The 23082-nt window shown below is 49.2% G+C and overlaps 3 protein-coding genes across 3 annotated transcripts; all 3 read left to right on the top strand.

Annotated features, from left to right (window-relative positions):
- The first annotated feature begins 6034 nt into the window (after window positions 1–6034).
- LOC119946811 (protein S100-A15A-like) lies at window positions 6035–7748 on the top strand. The gene is made up of 3 exons (XM_038768270.1): window positions 6035–6117; window positions 7288–7457; window positions 7572–7748. Exons 1-3 carry the CDS (start codon window positions 6057–6059, stop codon window positions 7746–7748), a joined length of 408 nt encoding a protein of 135 aa, XP_038624198.1. The 5' UTR covers window positions 6035–6056.
- A 2123-nt stretch (window positions 7749–9871) lies between these two features.
- S100A8 (S100 calcium binding protein A8) lies at window positions 9872–12431 on the top strand. The gene is made up of 3 exons (XM_038768999.1): window positions 9872–9895; window positions 11760–11917; window positions 12232–12431. The coding sequence occupies exons 2-3, from the start codon at window positions 11780–11782 to the stop codon at window positions 12370–12372; spliced, it is 279 nt and encodes a 92-aa protein (XP_038624927.1). The 5' UTR covers window positions 9872–9895; window positions 11760–11779; the 3' UTR covers window positions 12373–12431.
- A 9076-nt stretch (window positions 12432–21507) lies between these two features.
- On the top strand, window positions 21508–22573 carry LOC119947313 (protein S100-A12-like). Its single transcript, XM_038768944.1, has 2 exons — window positions 21508–21660; window positions 22211–22573. The coding sequence occupies exons 1-2, from the start codon at window positions 21526–21528 to the stop codon at window positions 22355–22357; spliced, it is 282 nt and encodes a 93-aa protein (XP_038624872.1). The 5' UTR covers window positions 21508–21525; the 3' UTR covers window positions 22358–22573.
- Window positions 22574–23082: the final 509 nt, after the last annotated feature.

Below are 23082 nucleotides of genomic sequence, written 5' to 3'. Positions count from 1 at the left end.
GCGGTAGGGAAATAAAGGCTCATGTTCGACGTGCTCACAAGTCTGGAGTCCTGTCTTGGAGAGGAATGGCTGGGGGGAGAGGAGAGAAGACAAGGGACACACACAGACACACACAGACACACACACACACACCCCTCCCCCCCACAACTGTGCTGAAGAAAGACGAAGAGACTCGATTCTGCCCTCGGATTCTCTCACATTGGGTAGAGGCGACAGCACACACACACACACACACACACACACACACACACACACACACACACTGTGCCGAAGAAATAATAATTATGATAATTGTTAAGCGCTTACTATGTGCGAAGCGCTGTTCTGAGTGCTGGGGGGGAATAAAAGCTGATCAGGTTGTCCCACGTGGGGCTCACAGTCTTAATCCTCATATTATCGTTATTGTATTTGTTAAGCACTTACTATGTGCCAAACACTGTTCTAAGCGCTGGGGTAGGTACAGGCTAATCAGGTTGTCCCACGTGGGGCTCACAGTCTTAATCCCCATATTATTATTATTATTGTATTTGTTAAGCACTTACTATGTGCCAAACACTGTTCTAAGCACTGGGGTAGGTACAGGCTAATCAGGTTGTCCCACGTGGGGCTCACAGTCTTAATCCCCATATTATTATTACTATTGTATTTGTTATGCCCTTGCCATGTGCCAAGCACTGTTCTAAGCACTGGGGTAGATACAAGGTAATCAGGATGTCCCACGTGGGGCTCGCAGTCTTAATCCTCATTTTGCAGATGAGGGAACTGAGGCACAGAGAAGTTAAGTGACTTGCCCAGGGTCACATAGCAGACAAGTGGCAGAGCAGGGATTAGAATCCATGTTTTCTGATTCCCTAGCCCAGGGTCTTGCCACTAAGTCACGCGGCTTCTGCTCCTGCCTTTTTTGGGGGGGAAGGGTGGTGTCTACCACTTTGGTGGGGAAGACAAGATACACACCAACCCAAACACACATACACACACACTCTGTGATGAAGAAAGAAGAGGAGACCTGGCTTTGCTCCATTGCTCTCCCAGGGGAGCCAGTCTGGAGGGATTTGGGAGGCCATCCTGATCATTCATTCATTCAATCATATTTATTGAGCACTTACAGTGCGCAGGGCACTGTGCTAAGCGCTTGGGATAGTACCATATAATAATAAACAGACATATTCCCTGCCCATAACAAGTTTACAGTCTAGGGGTGGGGGAAGACAGACATGACTAGAAAGAAATAAATGACAGAGATGGACATAAGTGGTGTGGGGCTGGGAGAGGAGAAGAACAAAGGGAGGAAGTCAGAGTGATGCAGAAAGGAGTGGGAGAAGAGGAAGGGGGGAGTTTGTCTTGGAGGAGATGTGTCTTCGACAAGGCTTTGAAGGGAAAGCCTTCACATAGTAAGCACATAGTAAGTGCTCAATAAATACGATTGATGAAAGAGAGTCACTGTCCGTCGGATTTGAGGAGGGAGGGCATTCCAGGCCAGAGGCAGCGTGTTGTGACCATCTTCCCTCCCTCCCTGCTTCTCCCACTCAGACACAGAGGGCAGGGACCCTCTAGAGCCTCCCCATCCCCCCACTTCCTCCCCACTAGGTCTGCTCCACTCCGACTCTCCCCATTCTCTGGGACAATATTCCTCAGATCTGACTGCACTCCCTCTCACTGCAATATAAAGCCACCTCCTCTGGGTCCTTTCCCTCTAGTCAAACAGAATTGGGAAGCAGGGGAAGCAGCGTGGCTCAGTAGAAAGAGCCCGGGCTTTGGAGTCAGGGGTCATGTGTTCAAATCTCGGCTCTGCCACTTATCAGCTGTGTGGCTTTGACTGAGTCACTTAACTTCTCTGTGCCTCAGTGATCTCATCTGTAAAATGGGGATTAAGACTGTGAGCCCCACGTGGGACACCCTCATCACCTTGTAACCTCCCCAGCACTTAGAACAGTGCGTGGCATATAGTAAGCGCTTAATAAATGCCATTATTATTATTGCATCCAACCCTTCAGAGATCAGAGATGAGCATTTAGTCTCCCTCCACTCTCTGTCTCTTAACAATAATAATAATGATATAATGATGGTATTTGTTAAGTGCTTACTATGTGCCAGGAACTGTACTAAGCACTGGGGTGGATGTTTATTGATCATCATCAATAAATACGATTGATGATGATGATGAAGATGTGAACAAATTGAGCTGGACACAGTCCCTGTCCTATGTGGGGCTCACACCCTCAATCCCCATTTTACAGATGAGGTGACTGAGGCCTAGAGAAGTGAAGTGACTTGCCTTCAGTCACACAGCAGACAAGTGGTGGAGCTGGCATTAGAACCCATGACCTTTTGACTCCCAGGCTTGTGCTCTATTCATTCATTCATTCAATCGTATTTATTGAGCGCTTACTGTGTGCAGAGCACTGTACTAAGCGCTTGGGAAGTACAAGTTGGCAACATATAGAGACGGTCCCTACCCAACAACAGGCTCATAGTCTCTATCCATTACACCATCTTTTCTCATCTCATTCTGAGCCTCCCTCAGCCTGCCTCTGTGAATCAATCACTCAATCAGTAGTGTTTATTGGGTGCCTATGCAACATGCTCTGCATTACTGCTTGGGAGAGTTCAGTAGTTCAAATCGATCAGTAAAACCATCAATAGTATTTATTGAGCATCTACTCAGTGCAGAGCCCTGTGCTAAGTGGTTGGGAGAGCACAATAGAGTTAGTAGACATAATATCTGCACCAAGTAATTTAATAATAATAATTATTATTATGGTATTTCTTAAGTGCTTATTATGTGCCAAGCACTGTTCTAAGCACTGGGGTAGATAAAAGGTAATCAGGTCGTCCCACGTGGAGCTCACCATCTTAATCCCCATTTTACAGATGAAGGAACTGAGGCACAGAGAAGTTAAGTGGCTTGCTCAAGGTCACACAGCAGACAAATGGCAGAGCCGGGATTAGAACCCACATCTTCTTACTCCCAAGCCCATGCTCTTTCCATTGAGCCACACTGCTTCTCAAGTTTACAGTTTAGTTTGGGAGACAGGTACTCCTATCTGTAATCAATCAATCAATGGTATTCATTGAGTGTTTACTGTGTGCAGAGCAATGTATTAAGCACTTGGGAAAGCACAATACCATAGAGTTGGTAGACACAATCCTTACCCACAAGAAGCTTACTTTCTAGAGGGGGCCAACAGTGAATTCTGTAAACTGAAGTCTCCTTTGTGACTTTTCTGGGTACTTTTCCACTCGAGCATTTAGAGAAGCAGCGTGGCCTAATGGGAAGTGCACAGACCTGGGAATCAGAAGCTCTGGGTTCTAATTCCGACTCTGCCACGAGCCTGCTATTTGACCTTGGGCAAGATGCTAAACTTCTCTGTGCTCCAATTACCTCATCTGAAAAATAGGGATTAAGGCTGGGAGCCCTTGGTGGGACAGAGACTGTGTCCAACCCGATTATCTTGTATCTACCCTGGCGCTTAGTAGAGTTCCTAGCAATAGTAAGCGCTATATATAAGCAAAATACCATAAAAAAATAAGAAAATCTCTGATTACCTGTCTCTCTGACGATGTCTCTTTGCGCCCCCTTGTGGAGTAATGATGTAGGCGACAAATGTCTTAATTTATCGTCTGGCTCCCCCTGCTGGCGATGTCTAAATAATAATAATAATAATAAATAATAATTCATTCATTCATTCGTATTTATTGAGCGCTTACTGCGTGCACAGCACTGTACTAGGCGCTTGGGAAATACAAGTTGGCAACATATAGAGACGGTCCCTACCCAACAACGGGCTCACAGTCTAGAAGGGGGAGACAGACAACAAAACAAAAGATGTGGACAGGTGTCAAGTCGTCAGAATAAATAGAAGTAAAGCTAGATGCATATCATTAACAAAATAAAATAAATAGAATAGTAAATGTATACAAGTAAAATAAATAGAGTAATAAATCTGTACGAACATACATATAGGTGCTGTGGGGAGGGGAAGGAGGTAGGGCAGGGGGGATTGAATTCGTTCATTCAATCGTATTTATTGAGCACTTACTGTGTGCAGAGCACTGTACTAAGCTCCTGGAAAGTACAATTCGGCAACAGAGACAATCCGTACCCAACAACAGACTCACAGTCTAGAAGCGGGGAGACAGACAACAAAACGAAACAGGTAAACAGGCATCAAAAGTGTCAATATGAACAAATAGAATTATAGATAACTGCACATCATTAATAAAATGAATAGACTGATAGATATGTATATCTATACACAAGTGCTGTGGGGAGGGGAGGGGGATGGAGCAGAGGGAGGGAGTCGGGGCGATGGGAAGGGGAGGGGAGCCGAGGAAAAGGGAGGCTCAGTCTGGGAAGGCTTCCTAGAGGAGGTGAGCTTTCAGTAGGACTTTGAACGGGGGAAGTGTGCTATATTGGCGGATGTGAGGAAGGAGGACATTCCAGGCCAGAGGTAGGATGTGGGTCAGAGGTATGTGATAAGTGCTGTTCTAAGCCAAAGTACTGTACCAAGTACTGTTCTAAGCGCTGGGGTAGATATAAGGTAATCAGGTTGTCTCACGTAATCAGGTTGGACACAGTCCCTGGTTCCTCACGGGTCTCCCAGTCTTAATCCCCATTTTACAGATGAGGTAACTGAGGCACAGAGAAGTTAAGCGACTCACCCAAAGTCACACAGCTGATAAATAGCAGAGCTGGGATTAGAACCCACGACCTCTGACTCCCAAGCCCGTGCTGTTGCCACTAAGTCGCACCACTTCTCTAATCTTTATCCCAGGCTAACTCTGCCCCAGCTCCAGCCTAGCCCCGATGAGGAGGGAAAATAATAACAATAACAATAATAATATTAATAACCATAATACTTTTAAAGTGCTTACTACGGGCCAAGCACTGAAATTATAATGAAGGCATTTGTTAAGCACTTACTATGTGCCAAGAACTGTTCGAAGTGCTGGGGGAGATACAAGGTTGTCCCATGTGGGGCTCACAGTCTTAATCCCCATTTTCCAGACGAGGTAACGGAGGCACAGAGAAGTCAAGTGACTTGCCCAACATCACACAGCTGATCATCATCATCATCATCATCATCATCAAGCGTATTTATTGAGTGCTTACTGTGTGCAGAGCATTGTACTAAGTGCTTGGGAAGTACAAGTTGGCAACGTATAGAGACAGTCCCTACCCAACAGTGGGCTCACAGTCTAAAAGGGGGAGACAGAGAACAAAAGCAAACATACTAACAAAATAAAATAAATAGAATAGATATGTACAAGTAAAATAAATAGAGTAATAAATATGTACAAACATATATACATATATACAGGTATATATATATGATCGGTGGTGGAGTCAGGATTAGAAACCACGACCTCTGACTCCCAAGCCCGGGCTCTTTCCACTAAGCCACACTGCTTCACTGTACTAAGCGCTGGGGTAGATAGAAGATAACCAGGTTGGGCACAGTCCCGTTCCCATATAGGGCTCACAGTCTTAATCCCCATTTTACAGATGAGCAATCAAGAGATGAGGCACAAGGAGGGCAGTCCAGGTGGAGGGGAGTGGGGAACCGGTCCAGACCGGGGGGGGCGGGGAGGTTGGTTGGGTGGGAGCAGACCACCCAGGTCTGGCGGCCTCTCCTCCACTGGCCAAACCTCATCTGGGTCCTCTCGGGGTCGGCAACACCAGTTTGCCCAGATCCGATCGCGCTTTAATGGAACCACAATGGGTTGACGTTGGGAGGGATGGGGAAGGGGGTATTGAATAATTCCCTGTCCACAACGAGCTCATCCCTCCCCCCACCCTTTTATACTGATGTGAAACTGTTTTACACCAAGTACCTGTCAGCCCTGAGGCAGGTGGATAGACCGGTTGACCTCTTAGCCTGACATGCATCTCCGAGGTGACTCGGTTCACCCCCGCCTCTTCACCCTTCCACCCAAGGAATCCTACCCTGACGTCACTGCAGTGTGTGATTAAACTGGAATTGGAGGAAGTCACTAATTACGGGTCTCCCTGATGGGGCCAGGTAAATAGCCACAGGTGAGGACGACAGGGAGCCATGGCGGCTGGAGGAGGCCCCATGGCAGCTGGAGGGGAGCCCGAGGCCTCTGAGAGACCCTGTAAGTCTGCTTTGGACCCAGCTCGTGGGGGTGGGAGGTGTGGTCAAGGGGGTTGGAGATCCCTGGGAGGGGCAGGTGGTGGGTGGGGTACACAGCGTCTCCTCCGGCGAAGGATTGGGATCCGGGAGTTCAAAGTGTGCCGGTTGTTCTGGAATAATCTGGATCGTTTGGCTGTGTAGACACCACCGGAGGTGGGGGGGGGGGGGGGTCGCTGAGGATGTGTGTGTGTCTGTGTGTTACCTGAGGGGTGCAGGGTTGGGGTGGAGAGTGCCCTAAGAGTTGAAACGGATCTCTGCCTCCCTTCAAAACTCCTCTTCCAAATCCACTTCCTCTAGGAAGCCCACCTAGGTTAATCCCTCCCGGATCCTCCTCTTCCCTGTCCCTCCCACTGAAAGGGAGGAATCCACCTCTCCTTTCTCTGTCCCTCCCCCAGTACCCAGTTTAGATTGTGTGTGTGTGACCCCCCCCGCCAAGTCCCCCATCTGATTCAGGATGGATCTGGTGTGAGCTGGGTGTCTGTCAGTTGGTTGTATTTATTGAGTGCTTACAGCTTACTTTATTAAGCTCTTGGGAGAGGACACTAGAACAATAAACAGAGCTATTCCCTGCCCACAACGAGCTGACAGCCTTAGGGAGGGGGTCTGTCATTCATTCATTCATTCAATCACATTTATTGAGCGCTTACTGTGTGCAGAGCACTGTACTAAGTGCTTGGAAAGTACAGGTTGGCAACATATAGAGACGGTCCCTACCCAACAATGGGCTCACAGTCTAGAAGGGGGAGACAGACAACAAAACAAAACATGTGGACAGGTGTCAAATCATCAGAATAAATAGAAATAAAGCTAGTTGCGCATCATTAACAGTAAATAGAATAGTAAATATGTACAAGTAAAATAGAGTAATAAATCTGTACAAACATATATACAGGTGCTGTGGGAAGGGGAAGGAGGTAGGGTGGGGGGGAAGGGGAAGGAGGTAGGGTGGGGGGGATGGGGAGGAGGAGAGGAAAAAGGGGGCTCAGTCTGGGAAGGCCTCCTGGAGGAGGTGAGCACTGTACTAAGCGCTTGGGAGAGGACACTAGAACAATAAACAGAGACGTTCCCTGCCCACAACGAGCTGACAGTCTGGGGGGCGGTGGTCTGTCTGACTCTCATCATCCTTCCCCAGCCCCGCAAGCTCTCGGAGCCATGGAGGACACCCCGCTGGAGGAGTCCATGTTCCACATCATCCGTTGCTACCACCACTACGCGGCCCGCGAGGGGGACGTGGAGACCCTGACCCTACAGGAGCTCACAGACCTCCTCACCGACAACACCCCTCAGTTCTTCACCAACTTGGTACGCAAGGCCCCTCGGTGGGTGGACTTGGGGGGGAAGCCCCTGCCTCGTATCTGTGCTAGGCCCGAAGACTCATCCTTGACCCCCAACTCTCTCGCCCCCTCTCCCCTCCAGGGCCGCAGCAACCCCTGCTATATGAGGGAGCTCTTCAAGGTTGCCGACAGGAACAAGGACAACCAGATTTCCTTCGACGAGTTCTTGTATATCGTGGGCAAGCTGGCCCAGGACTACCACCTGCGCTACCACCGTCGGCTGTGCACAGGATCCCAGTCCTCCCCCAGCCTCTATTGAGGCTGGGCCTACTGGAAAGAGGGGGTGGCGCGCCCGGGCCCTAAATTGGGGTTCGTGGCGAGCGGAGAGGATCTCAGGGGTAGGGGGTCGGTGGGGATTAAATAATTTAGCTGGATGAAATCAGCAGTTCTGTTGGATTCTCCTCAAGGGCATGACTCTGGCCTACCAGCTTTATTGTCCTTTCCCGAGCGCTTAGTACAGTGCTGTGCACACAGTAAGGGCTCGATCAGTAGCGTTTATTAATGGGGGGGTTGTTGGGGAGACACGGTTGGGGGGAAGAGGGGCGGAGGAGCCTTTCGAGGTGGGAGGAGGATGAGAGTTATGGATAAAGCTGTAGTGGATGAAGTTTAGAGAAGCAGTGTGGCTCAATGGAAAGAGCTTGGGAGTCAGAGGTCATGGGTTCAAATCCCGGCTCTGCCAATTGTCAGCTGTGTGACTTTGGGCAAGTCATTTCACTTCTCTGAGCCTCGGTTACCACATCTGTAAAATGGGGATGAAGACTGTGAGCCCCACGTGGGACAATCTGATCACCTTGTATCCTCCCCAGTTCTTTGCACATAGTAAGTGCTTAAAAATTCCATTATTATTGTTATTATTATTATGAAGCACGGGCCTGGGAGTCAGAAGGTCATGGGTTCTAATCCCGCCTCCACCACATATCTGCTGTGTGACCGTGGGCAAGTCGCTTCACTTCTCTGGGCTGCAGTTCCTTCGTCTGGTAAAATGGGGATAATAATAACAATAATAATGATGGTATTTATTAAGCACTTACTATGTGCAAAGCACTGTTCTAAGCGCTGAGGAGGTAACAAGGTGATCAGGTTGTCCCAAGGGGGGCTCACAGCCCATTTTACAGAGGAGGTAACTGAGGCACAGAGAAGTTATGTTAAGGAGATGAAGAGTGTGAGCCCTACGTGGGCAGGGATTGAGCCCAGCGTGACTAATTTGTCACTACCCCAGCGCTTAGACCAATGCTTGGCATATCTGATGGTATTGACACGGGTCTACTTGTTTTGTTTTGTTGTCTGTCTCCCCCTTCTAATGATGATGGCATTTAAGCACTTACTATGTGTAAAGCACTGTTCTAAGTACTGTTCTAGACTGTGAGCCCATTGTTGGGTAGGGACCATCTCTATATGTTGCCGATTTGTACTTCCCAAGCGCCTAGTACAGTGCTCTGCACACAGTAAGTGCTCAATAAATACGACTGAAAGAATGAATATCGTAAGTGCTTAACAAGTACCATAATTATTTTTATGTGGGACAGGGATTGTGTCCAACTCGATCTGCTCATACCCACTACGGTGCCTGGCACGCAGTAAGCGTTTAACAAATACCACAGTGATAATTATTAGAGCTAGTGGGGGGCGGTGGGAAAGATGAAAATCGGGGTATCCTGGAGGCCGCGAGCCCTGGAATTAGGAGACGCTGGCTGGAGGGTGTTGGGTTGGCGGTGCTGGCTGGAATTGTGGGGTGCGGGGAGCAAAACCAGGACTCCCTCCCCCATCCCGCCCCAGGGTGGGGGTTCTGGGTTGGGAGGAACCTGGTGGGGGGAAGGGGATGGGGTTCAAAGGGTGGCCGGGGAAGGAGGGGAAAGAGGGGGAAGGGAGGAGGTGACCAGTCCACCTCCTCCTCTTGCCCCACACCAGGCTCAGCGACATCTCCTTCCTGGTAGTCACCCCACCGGAATTCCTGCGTGGGGGGGTCTGAGTTGGGGGGGAGGGGTTATCTCATCCAGCCCCAGCCTCCGGGCACCCCTTCCGCCCCCCACAATCTCCATTAGTGGGGTGGGCTGTCGCTGGGGGCGAGTGGGGTGTGTTTCTGCCATGGTTGGGGGCCTAGAGTGGTCCCTGCCCTCGGGGAGAACCCGGGTTAATTTGGAGGAACAGTCTACGTAGGCTCCCTGGAGGAGGGAGGGGGAGCGTCGTTGTGCCCCCTCAGTCCTCCGCACCCCCCCCTCCCCCCAGGTTACCACACCCCTTAAGCAACGGGGAGCCACTGTGGCAATGACCGAGGGTACCGGGGCTGGGGGTGGGGTCAAGGATTTTAGCCCAAGCATTTCCAAACCCAGAGCGGACCCTATAAGAACCTCCCCCAGCCCCGACGGCCCCCAACCCCATTCATCAGTTCCTCGTGCAGTGAAGTGGGTGAGTGTGAGTCTAATCTCCTTGGAAGGGTGGGGAGGGAAGGGGTCATTGTCAAATCGGGGACCACCCCAGAGAGACCACCAGGGAAGGGGTCTCTCTGTCCTCACGGACCCCCGTGCCTTGCAGTTAGAGGGGTCTTGTCCAGTCCCCTGCCTCAGGATCCCAGGATCCAGATTTCTTAGGGTTTTGGAGGCAAGGGGGTGGAGGGGAAGGGAGGGGGAGAAGAACATTTATATTTTAAATTAACCGTTGGGTTTGTTAGTGTAGACCCTATCTGGGGCTATGCAGGCTAAAGCCGCGTGGCTTAGAGAATAGAACCCGGGCCTGAGACTCAGAAGGATCTGGGTTCTAATCCCAGTTCTGCTACATATCTGCTGTGTGACCTTGGGCAATTCAGTTCACTTCTTTGGGCCTCAGTTCCCTCATCTGTAAAATGAGGAGTAAAAGTGTGACACCCAGATGGGACAGGGACTGTGTCCAACCCGATTAACTTGGGTCTACCCCCAGTGCTTAGAACAGTGCTTGACGCATAGTAAGCACTTAACAAGTACCATTATCATCATCATTATTATTATTAAAGATGATTTACTCCCTCTTTGCCCCCTTCCCCAAACCCCACGAGCTTGGAAGAAGTGGGTTGTGGCAGAGCAGAGATAAAGTGAGGCTGAAGGCTTCAGGAACTAATAATTCATTCATTCAATCATTTTTATTGAGCACTTATTGTGGGCAGAACACTGTACTAAGCGCTTGGGAAGTACAAGTTGGCAACATATAGAGACGGTCTCTACCCAACAACAGGCTCACAGATGGTATTCGTTAAGTGCTTACTATGTGCCAGGCACTGTTCTAAGCACTGGGGTAGATACAATAATAATAATAATAATAATGATAGCATTTATTAAGCGCTTACCATGTGCAAAGCACTGTTCTAAGCTCTGGGGAGGTTACAAGGTGATCAGGTTGTCCCACCGAGGGCTCACAGTCTTAATCCCCATTTTACAGATGAGGTAACTGAGGCACAGAGAAGTTAAGTGACTTGCCTAAAGTCACACAGCTGACAAATGGAGGATCCAGGAATTGAACCCATGACCTCTGACTCCACAGCCCGGCCTCTTTCCACTAAGTCATGCTACTAGTGGGGTGTGAAGACTCTAGGTCAGGGTCAGGGTTAGAGTGAGGGCTAGTTTGAGGATTAAGGGGTGATAAGGTATCACTTTATCACCTCATCACCTACCCACCCTGCTCACCGGCTTCTGGGTTAGAGTGAGGGCTAGTTTTAGGATGATAAGGTATAGTGTTCCCCCGGGGTCTGGATGTGGGAAGAATTGGGGCCGAGGTTCCCTGGGAAGCAGCGTGGCATAGTGGAAAGAGCATTGGTTTGGGAATACGAGGTTGTGGGTTCTAATCCCCACTCTGCCACTTGTCTGCTGTGTGACTTGGGGCAAGTCACTTAACTTCTCTGTGTCTCAGTCACCTTATCTGTAAAATGGGGATTAAGAGTGTGAACCCCACGTGGGACAACCTCATTACCTTATATCTACCACAGCGCTTAGAACAGTGCTTGGCACAAAGTAAGCGCTTAACAAATACCATTATTACTATTATTATTATTATGTTTAGAGAGGATGGGGTTGGTGTATTTCCCTAGGTTCGGCTGTGGGGGCAATGGGGTCAGTGTCCTCTGGGGTCCAATTTTTGGATGCATCTGGGGATCACCCGAGGTCTCTTAACCACACTCCTCCAAGCCCCCACCCACACCCCTAGCCTTGTGGGGCACTTCTCCTCCGCAGCCCCCCATATTCCTCCTTCGGCGGGGTCCCTCCCCCCAGTTCCAAACGTCCTCCTAACCCCGGTTTCTCTGCAGGTGGGCACTGAGGCAGAGGGATGACGGTTCTGGAGAAGGCCATCGACTCGCTAATCGATGTTTTCCACAAATACTCGCTGACCGAGGGCCACTACCACTCCATCTCCAAGGGGGTCTTGAAGACCCTGATGGAGAAGGAGCTGACCACTTTCCTCAAGGTCGGTCAGGGGTCACGGTGGGGGTTGGATCCAGGGTGAGGGGTGGGTTATTTGGGAAGTCACAAGTGGATGGAGTCAGGACCACCTCTCTCCGTCCTCCCCCACCCCCGTTTCCCCGCCAACCTTCTAGACTATAAACTCATTGTGGGAATAGAATGTGTCTGTTTATTGTTGTACTGTCCTCTCCCAAGCGCCTAGTACAGTGCTCTGCACACAGAAAGTGCTCAATAAATAGGATTGAACCCCTCGTGCACCACCCCCACCCCCACACCCCGGCGGTGAAAGTGAGCGCGGTGCCCCTCTTCCCTCTGCAGAGCCAGAAGAACCCGCCCACGGTGGACACCCTGTTCAAGGAGCTCGATTCTAACAAGGACCAGCAAATCAACTTCGAGGAGTACATGGTGCTGGTCACCCGCGTGGGCGTGGCCTGCCACGAGGAAATCCACAAGGAGTAGGTCCCGCGGGGAGGGATGATGTTGAGATCCGGACCAGGGTTGCTGCGCTAATAAAAATTTTCCCCTCTGAGTTCTGGGGTCTGGATTTCCTTTCCCAGGGTAGGCCCTGGGGCTGTCTGGGGGTGGAGGTTGGTTGGGAGAGAGAGAGAGAGAGAGAGAGAGAGAGAGAGAGAGAGAGAGAGAGAGAGAGAGAGAGAGAGAGAGTGTGTGTGTGTGTGTGTGTGCGCGCGCACATCCCCTAGAACTGCTCCCCCATCCTCAAATCCTCCTACCTCTAATTCCTTCCCCCACCCTCAATTGATTTAATGATTAATTGTACTTGTAAGTAATTACTATGTGCCACACACTATCCTAAGCACTGGGGTAGATACAAGTTAAATTGATTGTTTCAGTGCCTGTCTCCTCCATTTGACTGTAAACTCCTCCAGGGCAGGGCTCCTATGTAGTCCTTGCCAAAGTGTTTAGTTTAGTGCTCTGCACACAGCTGGTGGTCAATAAATATGATTGATGGGCTGACTCCGATTCACCCTTCCTCTTCCTCCTCGTGGCTCTTGCCTGTTCCGCTGTCGACCCCCGGCCCACATCCTCCCCCGGGCCTGGAATGCCCTCCCTCCACACATCCGCGAAGCTAGCTCTCTTCCTCCCTTCAAAGCCCTAAGCTCACCTCCTCCAAGAGACCGTCTCTATGTGTTGCCAACTTGTACTTCCCAAGTGCTTAATACAGTGCTCTGTATACAGTAAGCGCTCAATAAATACAATTGAATGAATGAATGAATAGAGCACTGGCCTGGGAGTCAAAAGGACCCGGGTTCTAATCCTGGCTCCACCGCACGTCAGCTGTGTGATCTTCGGAAAGTCAATTCACTTCTCTCGGCCTCAATTCCCTCATCTGTAAAATGGGGATTAAGAGTGTGAGTCCCATGTGGGACAGGGACTGTGTTCAACCTGGTTAACATGAATCGACCCCAGTGCTTTGAACATTGCTTGGCACATAGTTAGTGCTTAACATGTACCATTCATCCATTCATTCAATTGTGTTTACTGAGTGCTTACTGTGTGCAGAGCACTTTACTAAGTGCTTGGGAAGTACAAGTTGGCAACATATAGAGATGGTCCCTACCCAACAGTGGGCTCACAGTCTAGAAAGTGGGCTCACAGTCTAGAAATACCATCAATGCTATTATTACTATTATTATTATCCTCTCTTTTTAGAAGTTCAGAAAGGGGGTTTACACTTGCAAATTACCTGGATAATTCAGGCCTCCATCTCCCACCCCCTTGACAATCCACACTGGCCTTCAGAGAGTTCAGAGCCGGGCTGTGTCTTCATTGGGCAGCAGTGACTGTGGACCGCAGGGACTGACCAGTATAATTCAGAGTCCAGCAGTGGCCCGGGTGCTATCTAATGGAGCCGGCAGGGACACATCCTGGCTCTGACCCCGAGGCTGCTGGGTGACCTAGGACAAGCCACAACCTCTCTGGGCCTCAGTTTTCCCAACTGTACAGTGGGGAGAACAGACGGTGTGGCCTAATGGATAGAGCACGGACCTGCGAATCAGAGTCTAATCCTGGCTTCACCTCTTCTCTGTTGTGTGACCTTGGGCAAGTCACTTAATTTCTCCGTGCCTCAGCTCCCTCATCTGTAAAATGGGGGTTAAGACTGTGAACCCCGTGTGGGACAGGGACTGTGTCTGAACTGACTTCCTTGTATCTGTCTCAGCTCTTAGTACAGTGCCTGGCACATAGTAAGTGTTTAACAAACATCACTGTTATTATTATAATTATTATTTTTATTATCCCAGGGCAGGACATCAGGATACCTGGGTTCCAAACCTACCTCTGCATCTGGTCAGCTTTGTGACCCCAAGCTAGTCTCTTGACCTCTTTATGTTCCAGTTTCCCCATCTGTACAAGGGGAACAACAGACAGCAAGGCCCAGAGGAATGAGTCCAGAGCTGAGAGTCACAAGATCCGGGTTCCAAACCTGGATCTGTGTCTGGTCTGCTATGGGACCTCAGACGGGCTACTTAATCTCTCTGAGCCTCAGTTTCCCCTTCTCTAAAATGGGAATACGACACTGCTCTTCCTCCCTCCCAGGCATGCCGTGAGGATAACTCAAGGTATTGTGATTTGATCCAGGGATACCTCAATCAACCATATTTATTGATCACTTACTGTGTGCAGAGCACTGTGCTAAGCACTCAGGAGACAAGCAGTGGATGGAACTGGGGCCTGGGAGTCAGGAGACCTGGGTTCTAATAATAATGATGATATTTGTTAAGCGCTTATTATGTGCAAAACACTATTCTCCCGGCTCTGCCACTTTATTGCTGTAGTGTACTTTCCAAGCACTTAGACCAGTGCTCTGCATATAGTAAACACTCAATAAATACGACTGAATGAATTTGTCTGTTATGTGACCTGGACAAATCACTTCACTTCTCTGTGCCTCAGTTGCCTCACCTGTAAAATGGGGATCAAATACTTGTTCTCCCTTAAAATGTGAGCCCCAAGTAGGCCAGGGACTTTGTTCAACCTGATTAGCTCCTTGGAGGCAGGGAATGTGTCTGACAACTATTGTATTATACTTTCCCAAGCATTAGTAATAATAATAATAATAATAATGGCATTTATTAAGCACTTACTATGTGCAAAGCACTGTTCTAAGCGCTGGGGAGGTTACAAGGTGATCAGGTTGTCCCACGGTGGGCTCACAGTTTTAATCTCCACAGATGAGGTAACTGAGGCACAGAGAAGCTAAGTGACTTGCCCTGCACACAGTAAGGGCTCAATAAAGAGTATTAATTGCTTGGTGTCTACCCCAGCACTCAGCACAGTGCTAGGCACATAGTAAGCACTTTAGAAGCAGCAGAAGCAGTGTGTTCTAGTGGATACAGCCCGGGCCTGGGAGTTAGAAGGACCTGGGTTCTAATCCCAGCTCTGCTGCTTGTCTGCTGTATGACTTTGAGAAAGTCACTTCACTTCTCCATTCCTCAGTTACCCCGTTTGTAAAACAGGGGTTAATACTGTGAGTTCCATACGGGACATGAACTGCCTCCAACCTGATTAGTTTGTATCTACCCCACTGCTTAGTACAATGCCTGGCACATAGTGAGTGCTTAACAGATAACATAAACACACAAAAAAGTACCACAATTTATATTATTTCCTCACTCTTGCCACCATGGGATCTAGCCACTGCCACTCAATGTGAGCCCCATGTGGGACAGGGAATGTGTCTAACTTGATTTTTTTAATGGTATTTATTAATAATTATAATAATGATGGTATTTGTTAAGCACTTAATATGTGCCAAGCACTGTTCTAAGTGCTGGGGTAGATACTGGGTAATCAGGTTGTCCCACATTGGGCTCACACTTGTAATCCCCATTTTGCAGATGAGGTAACTGAGGCACAGAGAAGTTAAGTGACTTGCCCAAGGTCACGCAGCAGACAACTGGCAGAGGTGGGATTAGAACTCACTTCCTCTGCCTCCCAAGCTGGCACTCTTTCCACTAAGTCATTCTAAGCACTTATTATATGCCAGGCACTGTGCTGTGGACAGACCCAAGCTTAGCAGGTTGGACACATTCCCTGTCCCTCATGGAGCTCCCGGTATTAATCCCCCTTTTACAAATGAGGGAACTGAGGCACAGAGAAGTGAAGTGACTTGCCCAAGGTCACATAGCAGATAAGTGGAGAAGCTGGGATTAGAACCCAGATCATTCTGACTCCCAGGCCCGGGGTCTAGCCACTAGATCCTGCTGGTTTTCCGGATGATCTCGTATCCACCCCAGCATTCAGTACAGGGCTTGACACACAGCAAGCGCTTAACAAATACCATTGACAACAGATTTCCCCTTGATGACCGGTTTGGGACTCGATCAGAACCAGAATGGCACCCACTCTTCCTCCCAGCAACCTCGGAAAGAGGAAGGGGCCAGTTGGGCAAGGACGCTTGCATCTGGAGGTGGTTTGGCAATAGCTGGGCTAATCCCAGGGCCTACTGATGGTGGAGTGGGGGTGGGTGACTGGGACCACCCCGTCCCTTCCCCCGAGCAGAAGAGAACCTTACATTCATCTTGGCCACTATCTAGTTCTTTGGAAATCGGCAGCCATGGTAGAGCTCAGGCCTGGGAATCAGGAAACCCGAGTTCTAATCCTGGCTCTGGCAACTTGCCTGCTGGATGACTTTGGGCAAGTCACTTAACTTGGGCAAGCCATAGTCATAATTTATTTATATAGCCTTTATTTCTATTAATGTCTGCCTCCCCCTCTAGACTTTCAGATCAACGTGGGCAGGGAATGCGTCTGCCAACTCCATTGGATTGTACTCTCCCAAGCACTTAGTACAGTGCTCTGACCCCAGAAAGGGTTCAATAAATACTAGTTGACTTTGGGCAAGTCACTTGGGATACTGGGTTCTCTCCACCATGTATTCCTGAATCACCTTTATCACCTTTATTCAATAGTATTTACTGTGAGCAGATTTTGCACAGGACACTGTCCTGAACACCTGTGGGTGAGGCACTGTACTGGGCATTTACAATGTGCCTGATGTTGTACTAGGTACTCACTTTGTGCAGAGCACTATACCACCTGACTGACAGGTTTAATTTGGTGAGACCAAACCCTAGTTTTAGTTCTGGATTAGCCTTAAACTCCTCTGTGCCCCCGCCTTCCACTTTAAACCACCCGATGTTAAATCCTGCCGGTTTTTCCTCCCTGAAGGTGTTTCCCAGATCCACCCCTTCGTCTCCACCCTGGTGGTCATCATTCTAACCCTAGTGGATAGCGCATTGGCCTGGGTTCTAATCCCAGCTCTGTCACTTGTCTGCAGTATGACCTCAGGTAAGTCACTTCACTTCTCTGGGCCTCAGCTACCCCATCTATAAAATGAGGATTGAGACCACGAGACCCATTTGGGACAGGGACTGTATCCATCCCGATTTGCTGTAATAATAATAATAATAACGGCATTTATTAAGCGCTTGCTATGTGCAAAGCACTATTCTAAGTGCTGGGGAGGCTACAAGGTGATCAGGTTGTCCCACAGGAGGCTCACAGTCAATCCCCATTTTACAGATGAGGTAACTGAGGCACAGAGAAGTTAAGTGACTTGCCCAAAGTCACACAGCTGACAATTGGCGGAGTCAGGATTTGAACCCATGATCACTGACTCCAAAGCCCATGCTCTTTCCACTGAGCCACGCTGCTGTAACCTCCCCAGTGCTTAGTACAAGGCCTGGCATATAGTAAGTGCTTAAAAAATCCCACAGTTACTATTATTATTATTATTATATTATCGTTACATCACATCTGAGATGTGAGAAGTGAGAAGCAGCATGGTTCAGTGGAAAGAGCACAGGCTTTGGAGTCAGTGGTCGTAGGTTCAAATCCCAGCTTTGCTACTTGTCAGCTGTGTGACTTTGGGCAAGTCACTTAACTTCTCTGTGCCTCAGTTACCTCATCTGTAAAATGGGGATTAAGATTGTGAGCCCCCCATGGGACAACCTGATCACTTTGTAACCCCCCCAGCGCTTAGAACAGTGCTTTGTACATAGTAAGCACTTAATAAACACTATTATTATTATTATTATTATTATTATTATTATTATTACCTGAGATTGTGAGCCCCACATGGGACAGGGACTGTGACCAACTCGATTTGCTTGTATCTTTCCCAGTGCTTAGAAAAGTGCCTGGCACATAGTAAGCACTTAACAAATACTGTCATTATTATCTTCCCTAGTGCTTAGAACAGTGCTTGGCACACAGTAAGCACTTAACAAATACCACAGTATTTGTGGTACTACAGAGGGGACTATCCCCTCAGACATGTGGTAGAGTCCTCTGACTCGTAGGCCCATGTTCTTTCCACAAAACCACACTGTGATAGAGGGGACTATCCCATATGCAGCCCCTGACACAGTCCCTGTCCCACATGGGGCACAGATCCTTCATCCCCATTGAACAGATGAGATAGTTGAGGCACAGGGCAGTGAAATGACTTGCCCAAGGTCACACAGCAGACATGTGGCAGAGTCCTCTGACTCCTAGGCTCGTGTTCTTCCCACACTGTTTTCACCTTACGCTACTCTCTGCCGCCTGCATCATCTTCCCAAAATGTCACTCTGCACACATCTCTCCCCTCCTCAGTGTTTTGTGTTTTGCCTCCTGCTCCCTTGTAGCAGTAATAGTATACGTTAAGTGTTTACTATGTGCAGAACACTGTGCTAAGCACTGGGAAAGAGTATACAGGTGGGAATTACAGTGGCATTGCTGTCTGGTCCAGAGACGCTAGTAGTAATTGTGGTATCAGTTAAGCACTTACTGGGTGCCAAGCACTGCACTAAGTGCTGGAGTAGATACAAGATAATCAGATTAGATGCAGCCCCTGCTCATAAGGGGGCCTCATTTACAGGAGAGGGAGAACAGATAATAATTCCCATTTTACAGATGAGGAAATCGAGGCACAGATAAGTTAAGTGACTTACTCAAGGCCACACAGTGGGTGTATGATTCCCAGCCCTGTGCGCTTTCCATTCGGCCACTGTCTGTTTCCCCTTGTAGACTGTAAGATCCTTGTGGGCAAGGGATCACGTTAAAGTGCTTCTCCCTTGTATGACCTTGGGCAAGTCACTTACCTCTGTGCCTCAGTTTCCTCATCTGTAAAATGGGGACTAAGACTGTGAGCGCCATGTAGGACATGGACTGTACCCAACCTGATCAGCTTGTATCTACCCCAGCACTTAGTGCAGTACGTGGCACATAGTAAGCACTTAACAAATACCATAAAAAAGTGGTGAGGATGGATATAAATACATATAGAAGGTTTGTGATTTGTGGGTTTATAAGACTTGAGGTGTTGGAGAAACTTGTAAGAGGTGAGATTTCAGGAAGCTTTTGAAGACAGAGAAAGTTGGGATTTGGTGGGTTTGGCAGGGAGGGAGTCCTAAATCGGGGAAAAGAGTGGGCCAGGGGTCGGAGGCTGGGGAGGATAGAGAGGACCTGGGCAGGGAGAATGATAATAATAATAATAATGATTGTATTTGTTAAGATCTTACTATGTGCCAGGCACTGTTCTAAGCGCTGGGGTAGATAGAAGGTAATCAGGTTGGACACAGTCTCTGTCCCATATGGGCCTCACAGTCTTAATCCCCATTTTATAGATGAGGTAACAAAGGCCCAGAGAATAATAATAATAATAATAATAATAATAATAATGGCATTTATTAAGCACTTACTATGTGCAAAGCACTGTTCTAAGCACTGGAGAGGTTACAAGGTGATCATGTAGTCCCACGGGGGATCACAGTTTAACCCCCATTTTACAGGTGAGGTAACTGAGGCACAGAGAAGTTAAGTGACTTGCCCAAAATCACACAGCTGACAATTGGCAGAGCCGGGATTTGAACCCACAACCCCTGACTCCAAGGCCCGTGCTCTTTCCACTGAGCCACGTTAAGTAAGGTGACTTGCTCAAGGTCACACAGCAGACAAGTGGCGGAGTCAGGATTAGAACTCATGACTTCCTGACTCCCAGGTCCGTGCTTTATTCACTATCCCTGTATATATGTATATATGTTTGTACATATTTATTACTCTATGTATTTATTTATTTATCTTACTTGTACATATCTATTCTATTTATTTTATTTTGTTAGTCTGTTTGGTTTTGTTCTCTGTCTCCCCCTTCTAGACTGTGAGCCCGCTGTTGGGTAGGGGCTGTTTCTATGTGTTGCCGACTTGTACTTCCCAGGCGCTTAGTACAGTGCTCTGCACACAGTAAGCGCTCAATAAATATGATTGATTGATTGATTGATTGATTGATTGATATCCCACGGGGAGGACTGGGAACAGAGCTGAAATGTAAGATGGAGGGAACTGGAGGAGACCCAAGAAATTGACGTAAGAAGCGTGTCTGTTGTTTCTGGGTTTCTGCGTTTCCCTTCTGCATGAGCCCGACTTGCTCCCTTTATTCATTCATTCATTCATTCAATCATATTTATTGAGCACTTACTGTGTGCGGAGCACTGTACTAAGCGCTTGGGAGGTACAAGTTTGCAACATATATTCATCCCCCCTCCCAGCCCCAGAGCACTAATGTCCGTATCTGCCATTTATTTATTCCTATTCCTGTCTGTCTTCCTGTTCCCCTTTTAGACTGTGAGCCCACTGTTGGGTAGGGACTGTCTCTATATGTTGCCAACTTGTACTTCCCAAGCGCTTAGTACAGTGCTCTGCACACAGTAAGCGCTCAATAAATATGATTGATTGCTCTAGATTATAAATTTGTTGTGGGCAGGGAATGTGTCTGTTCTATTGTTTTATTGCACTGTCCCAAGCGCTTGGTATAGTGTTCTGCACACAGTAAGTGCTCAATAAATACAATTGACTGACTGACTGACTGATGGATGCAGGAGGAGATGAAAAGCCAGTAGCCCTTTGATTTGCTTTAAGACGGTATCTGCCCTCCTCCAAACTGGCTCTATGGCAACACCCCACCATCATGCCATGGATGTGCCCAGACGTCCCTGGACTGGTGCCCTCAGAAGGCGAGATTAGAGCCAAGGTCCCAGGGGGGAAAGAGGGAATAGATTTGGGGGTGGGGGAGAGAAGGAACTTGAAGTTGTGGCAATAAATAATTCTCAGCTACCAGTCTGGGGAGGTGCCTTAAAGGGAGAATTTCACAAGATGCGGATGGAGTGGGGTGGGGAGGGGTCTTCTGGCCACAGCCGTTGGGAAAGTCTATAAAAGCCATCTCCTCATAGCACCCCCTTCATAGCCGTCTTTTTCAGCCATTCCTTGTGAATCAGGTGAGTCTCTCGGGGCCAGGAAAAAAAAATCATATGCACCCTGCTTTATGAATTGGGAAGATCATCTAAAAGGCATGTTGGCATCTCCTACGTCTGATCCTGGGGTGGGCTCCCCTATCTTTCCCAAGTCGCATTTGGGAAAATGCGGCACTTCACAGTTTAATCGGTGAAATACGGCATTTCCCTCCGATCAATGGGAGGGATGGGGGTGACACTGGGAGAAATCGGTCGCTATTCCTCTCCGGGGGTCCAGCTTGGGGTTCGGCCCGTCCCTTTCCCCCTCCTGACGCTGTCCGTGACTCTGCCTCCCCCCCAGGTCAACCCACTCCTCAACATGTCGCTGGAATCTCACTTGGAAGGCGTCGTGAACGTCTTCCACACGTATTCCGTGCGGGTGGGAGATTTCGATCAGTTGTCCAAGAAAGAGCTGAAGCAGCTAATAGAGAAAGAACTGCCCAATTACAAGAAGGTGAGTGTGGGGATGCAGGAGTGTGTGTGTGTGTGTGTGTGTGTGTGTGTGTGTGTGTGTGTGTGTTTGCGGGGGGGCTGAGCTTTTAATAGATTTGGAGAAGATCTGGAGTGGGTGCTCTACTTCCCGGCCGGGCACAGAGCCCCGCAAGTGTACCCCGATACGCCCCCTCCCCCGACACCTTCCCAGCCCCCATAGGAAGAATTCCCAGCTAAAGTCTGCACCGTGGAGGGCGGGGAGCGACGGGAGCTGGGGTCTCCAGTTGGTGGGGGATGGGGACTGGGGTCTCCAGCTGTGGGGCGCGTTGGGGGCTGGGGTCTCCATCTGGAGATGAAAGGGGAAACCAGAAAGAATTTGCAATCGAGTTTCTGCAGCCTCCTGAACCTCACCCCGGTGTCTCCCCCCCTCCAATCCCCTCCCTTCCATCCCCCAATCATAAAGGGTGCTCAGGCCGTTCTCTGGGAGTCAGCCCCCCGGGGTGGAGGTGCTGGGAGAGCCCCCCGATTTCGGACACTTGGAAAACCATGCTCTCTGCACCCCCTCCCCCCAGAAACCAAAGGACGCCGAGGCCATGGCCGCGCTGTTTAAGGATCTGGACCAAAACCGCGACGAGCAGGTCAGCTTTGGGGAGTTCATGCGTTTCATTACAACGGTCCTGATCGCCACCCACGAGCACATCCACGAGGATGGTCCGTAGAGGACAGTGACCCCGGAGCAGCCGCCCATCCCGCTCCCACGTCGCCAGGGAGCGACAGGAGCAACAATTCGACCGTCCCTCCCACGCTCCCCCAAACTCCCGGTCTTCTCCCTTCCCCGGCGCGTCACCAAGGGCAAAAAAGACCGGCGATCCACACTGACCGAGTATCCACCAGAGGTCGGGGTGGGGAAGAGCCTGATTCAATAAATGCATAAATAAATCAACACGTGGATGTCGATAAATATGTGTGAATTAAGTGCACGTGAGAAGCGGGTCTCAGGTCTGCACGTCTCTGGGCGTGGAAGAAGCTCCCCCCCCCCCATCCCTGAAAAAAGAGAAAACGTCCTGGGGTGGGGAGTGGGGGAGGCTCAGAGCCAGGTTGAGGCAATCCTGGAGGTCTTCCTGCAGGGGAGGGTTTCCTAACTGGGGGTAGAGCCGAGTCCTTGCTTTGGGGTGGGATGGGGAATTGGATGGAAGTGAGGCAGTTTGGGGCTCAGCTGGAGGCCCACTGGGGGCATCGAGGGGTAGGTGAGTCCCCCCAACTCATCCCTGGTCCTTGAAACTGGTTCCACGCTTCCCACACACACTGTTCCTCTCCCCACCGTTTCTCTGCCTCTTCTGTCACCTCCTCCAGGAAATCTTCCTGTATTCATCTTCCACCTGTCTTTCTCCTCCTCATCCTCATCTTCAACCGCTCATTCTCCACTTGTTCCTTCCCCTCTGCC

Source organism: Tachyglossus aculeatus, chromosome Y4, assembly GCF_015852505.1.
Source record: "Tachyglossus aculeatus isolate mTacAcu1 chromosome Y4, mTacAcu1.pri, whole genome shotgun sequence".
Taxonomy (NCBI): Eukaryota; Metazoa; Chordata; class Mammalia; order Monotremata; family Tachyglossidae; genus Tachyglossus; species Tachyglossus aculeatus.
The sequence above is the reverse complement of the archived record's forward strand: the minus strand, read 5'-3'. Positions and strand labels throughout refer to the sequence as shown.

Excerpts from the sequence above, each read along its gene's own strand:
- S100A8 (XM_038768999.1), top strand. The coding sequence starts at position 11,780 with ATGACGGTTCTGGAGAAGGCCATCGACTCGCTAATCGATGTTTTCCAC. Across the intron at positions 11,918-12,231 it reads AGCTGACCACTTTCCTCAAG|AGCCAGAAGAACCCGCCCAC; the intron begins GTCGGTCAGGGG and ends TTCCCTCTGCAG.
- LOC119946811 (XM_038768270.1), top strand. The coding sequence starts at position 6,057 with ATGGCGGCTGGAGGAGGCCCCATGGCAGCTGGAGGGGAGCCCGAGGCC. Across the intron at positions 6,118-7,287 it reads CGAGGCCTCTGAGAGACCCT|CCCCGCAAGCTCTCGGAGCC; the intron begins GTAAGTCTGCTT and ends ATCCTTCCCCAG. Across the intron at positions 7,458-7,571 it reads CTCAGTTCTTCACCAACTTG|GGCCGCAGCAACCCCTGCTA; the intron begins GTACGCAAGGCC and ends TCTCCCCTCCAG.
- LOC119947313 (XM_038768944.1), top strand. The coding sequence starts at position 21,526 with ATGTCGCTGGAATCTCACTTGGAAGGCGTCGTGAACGTCTTCCACACG. Across the intron at positions 21,661-22,210 it reads AACTGCCCAATTACAAGAAG|AAACCAAAGGACGCCGAGGC; the intron begins GTGAGTGTGGGG and ends CCCTCCCCCCAG.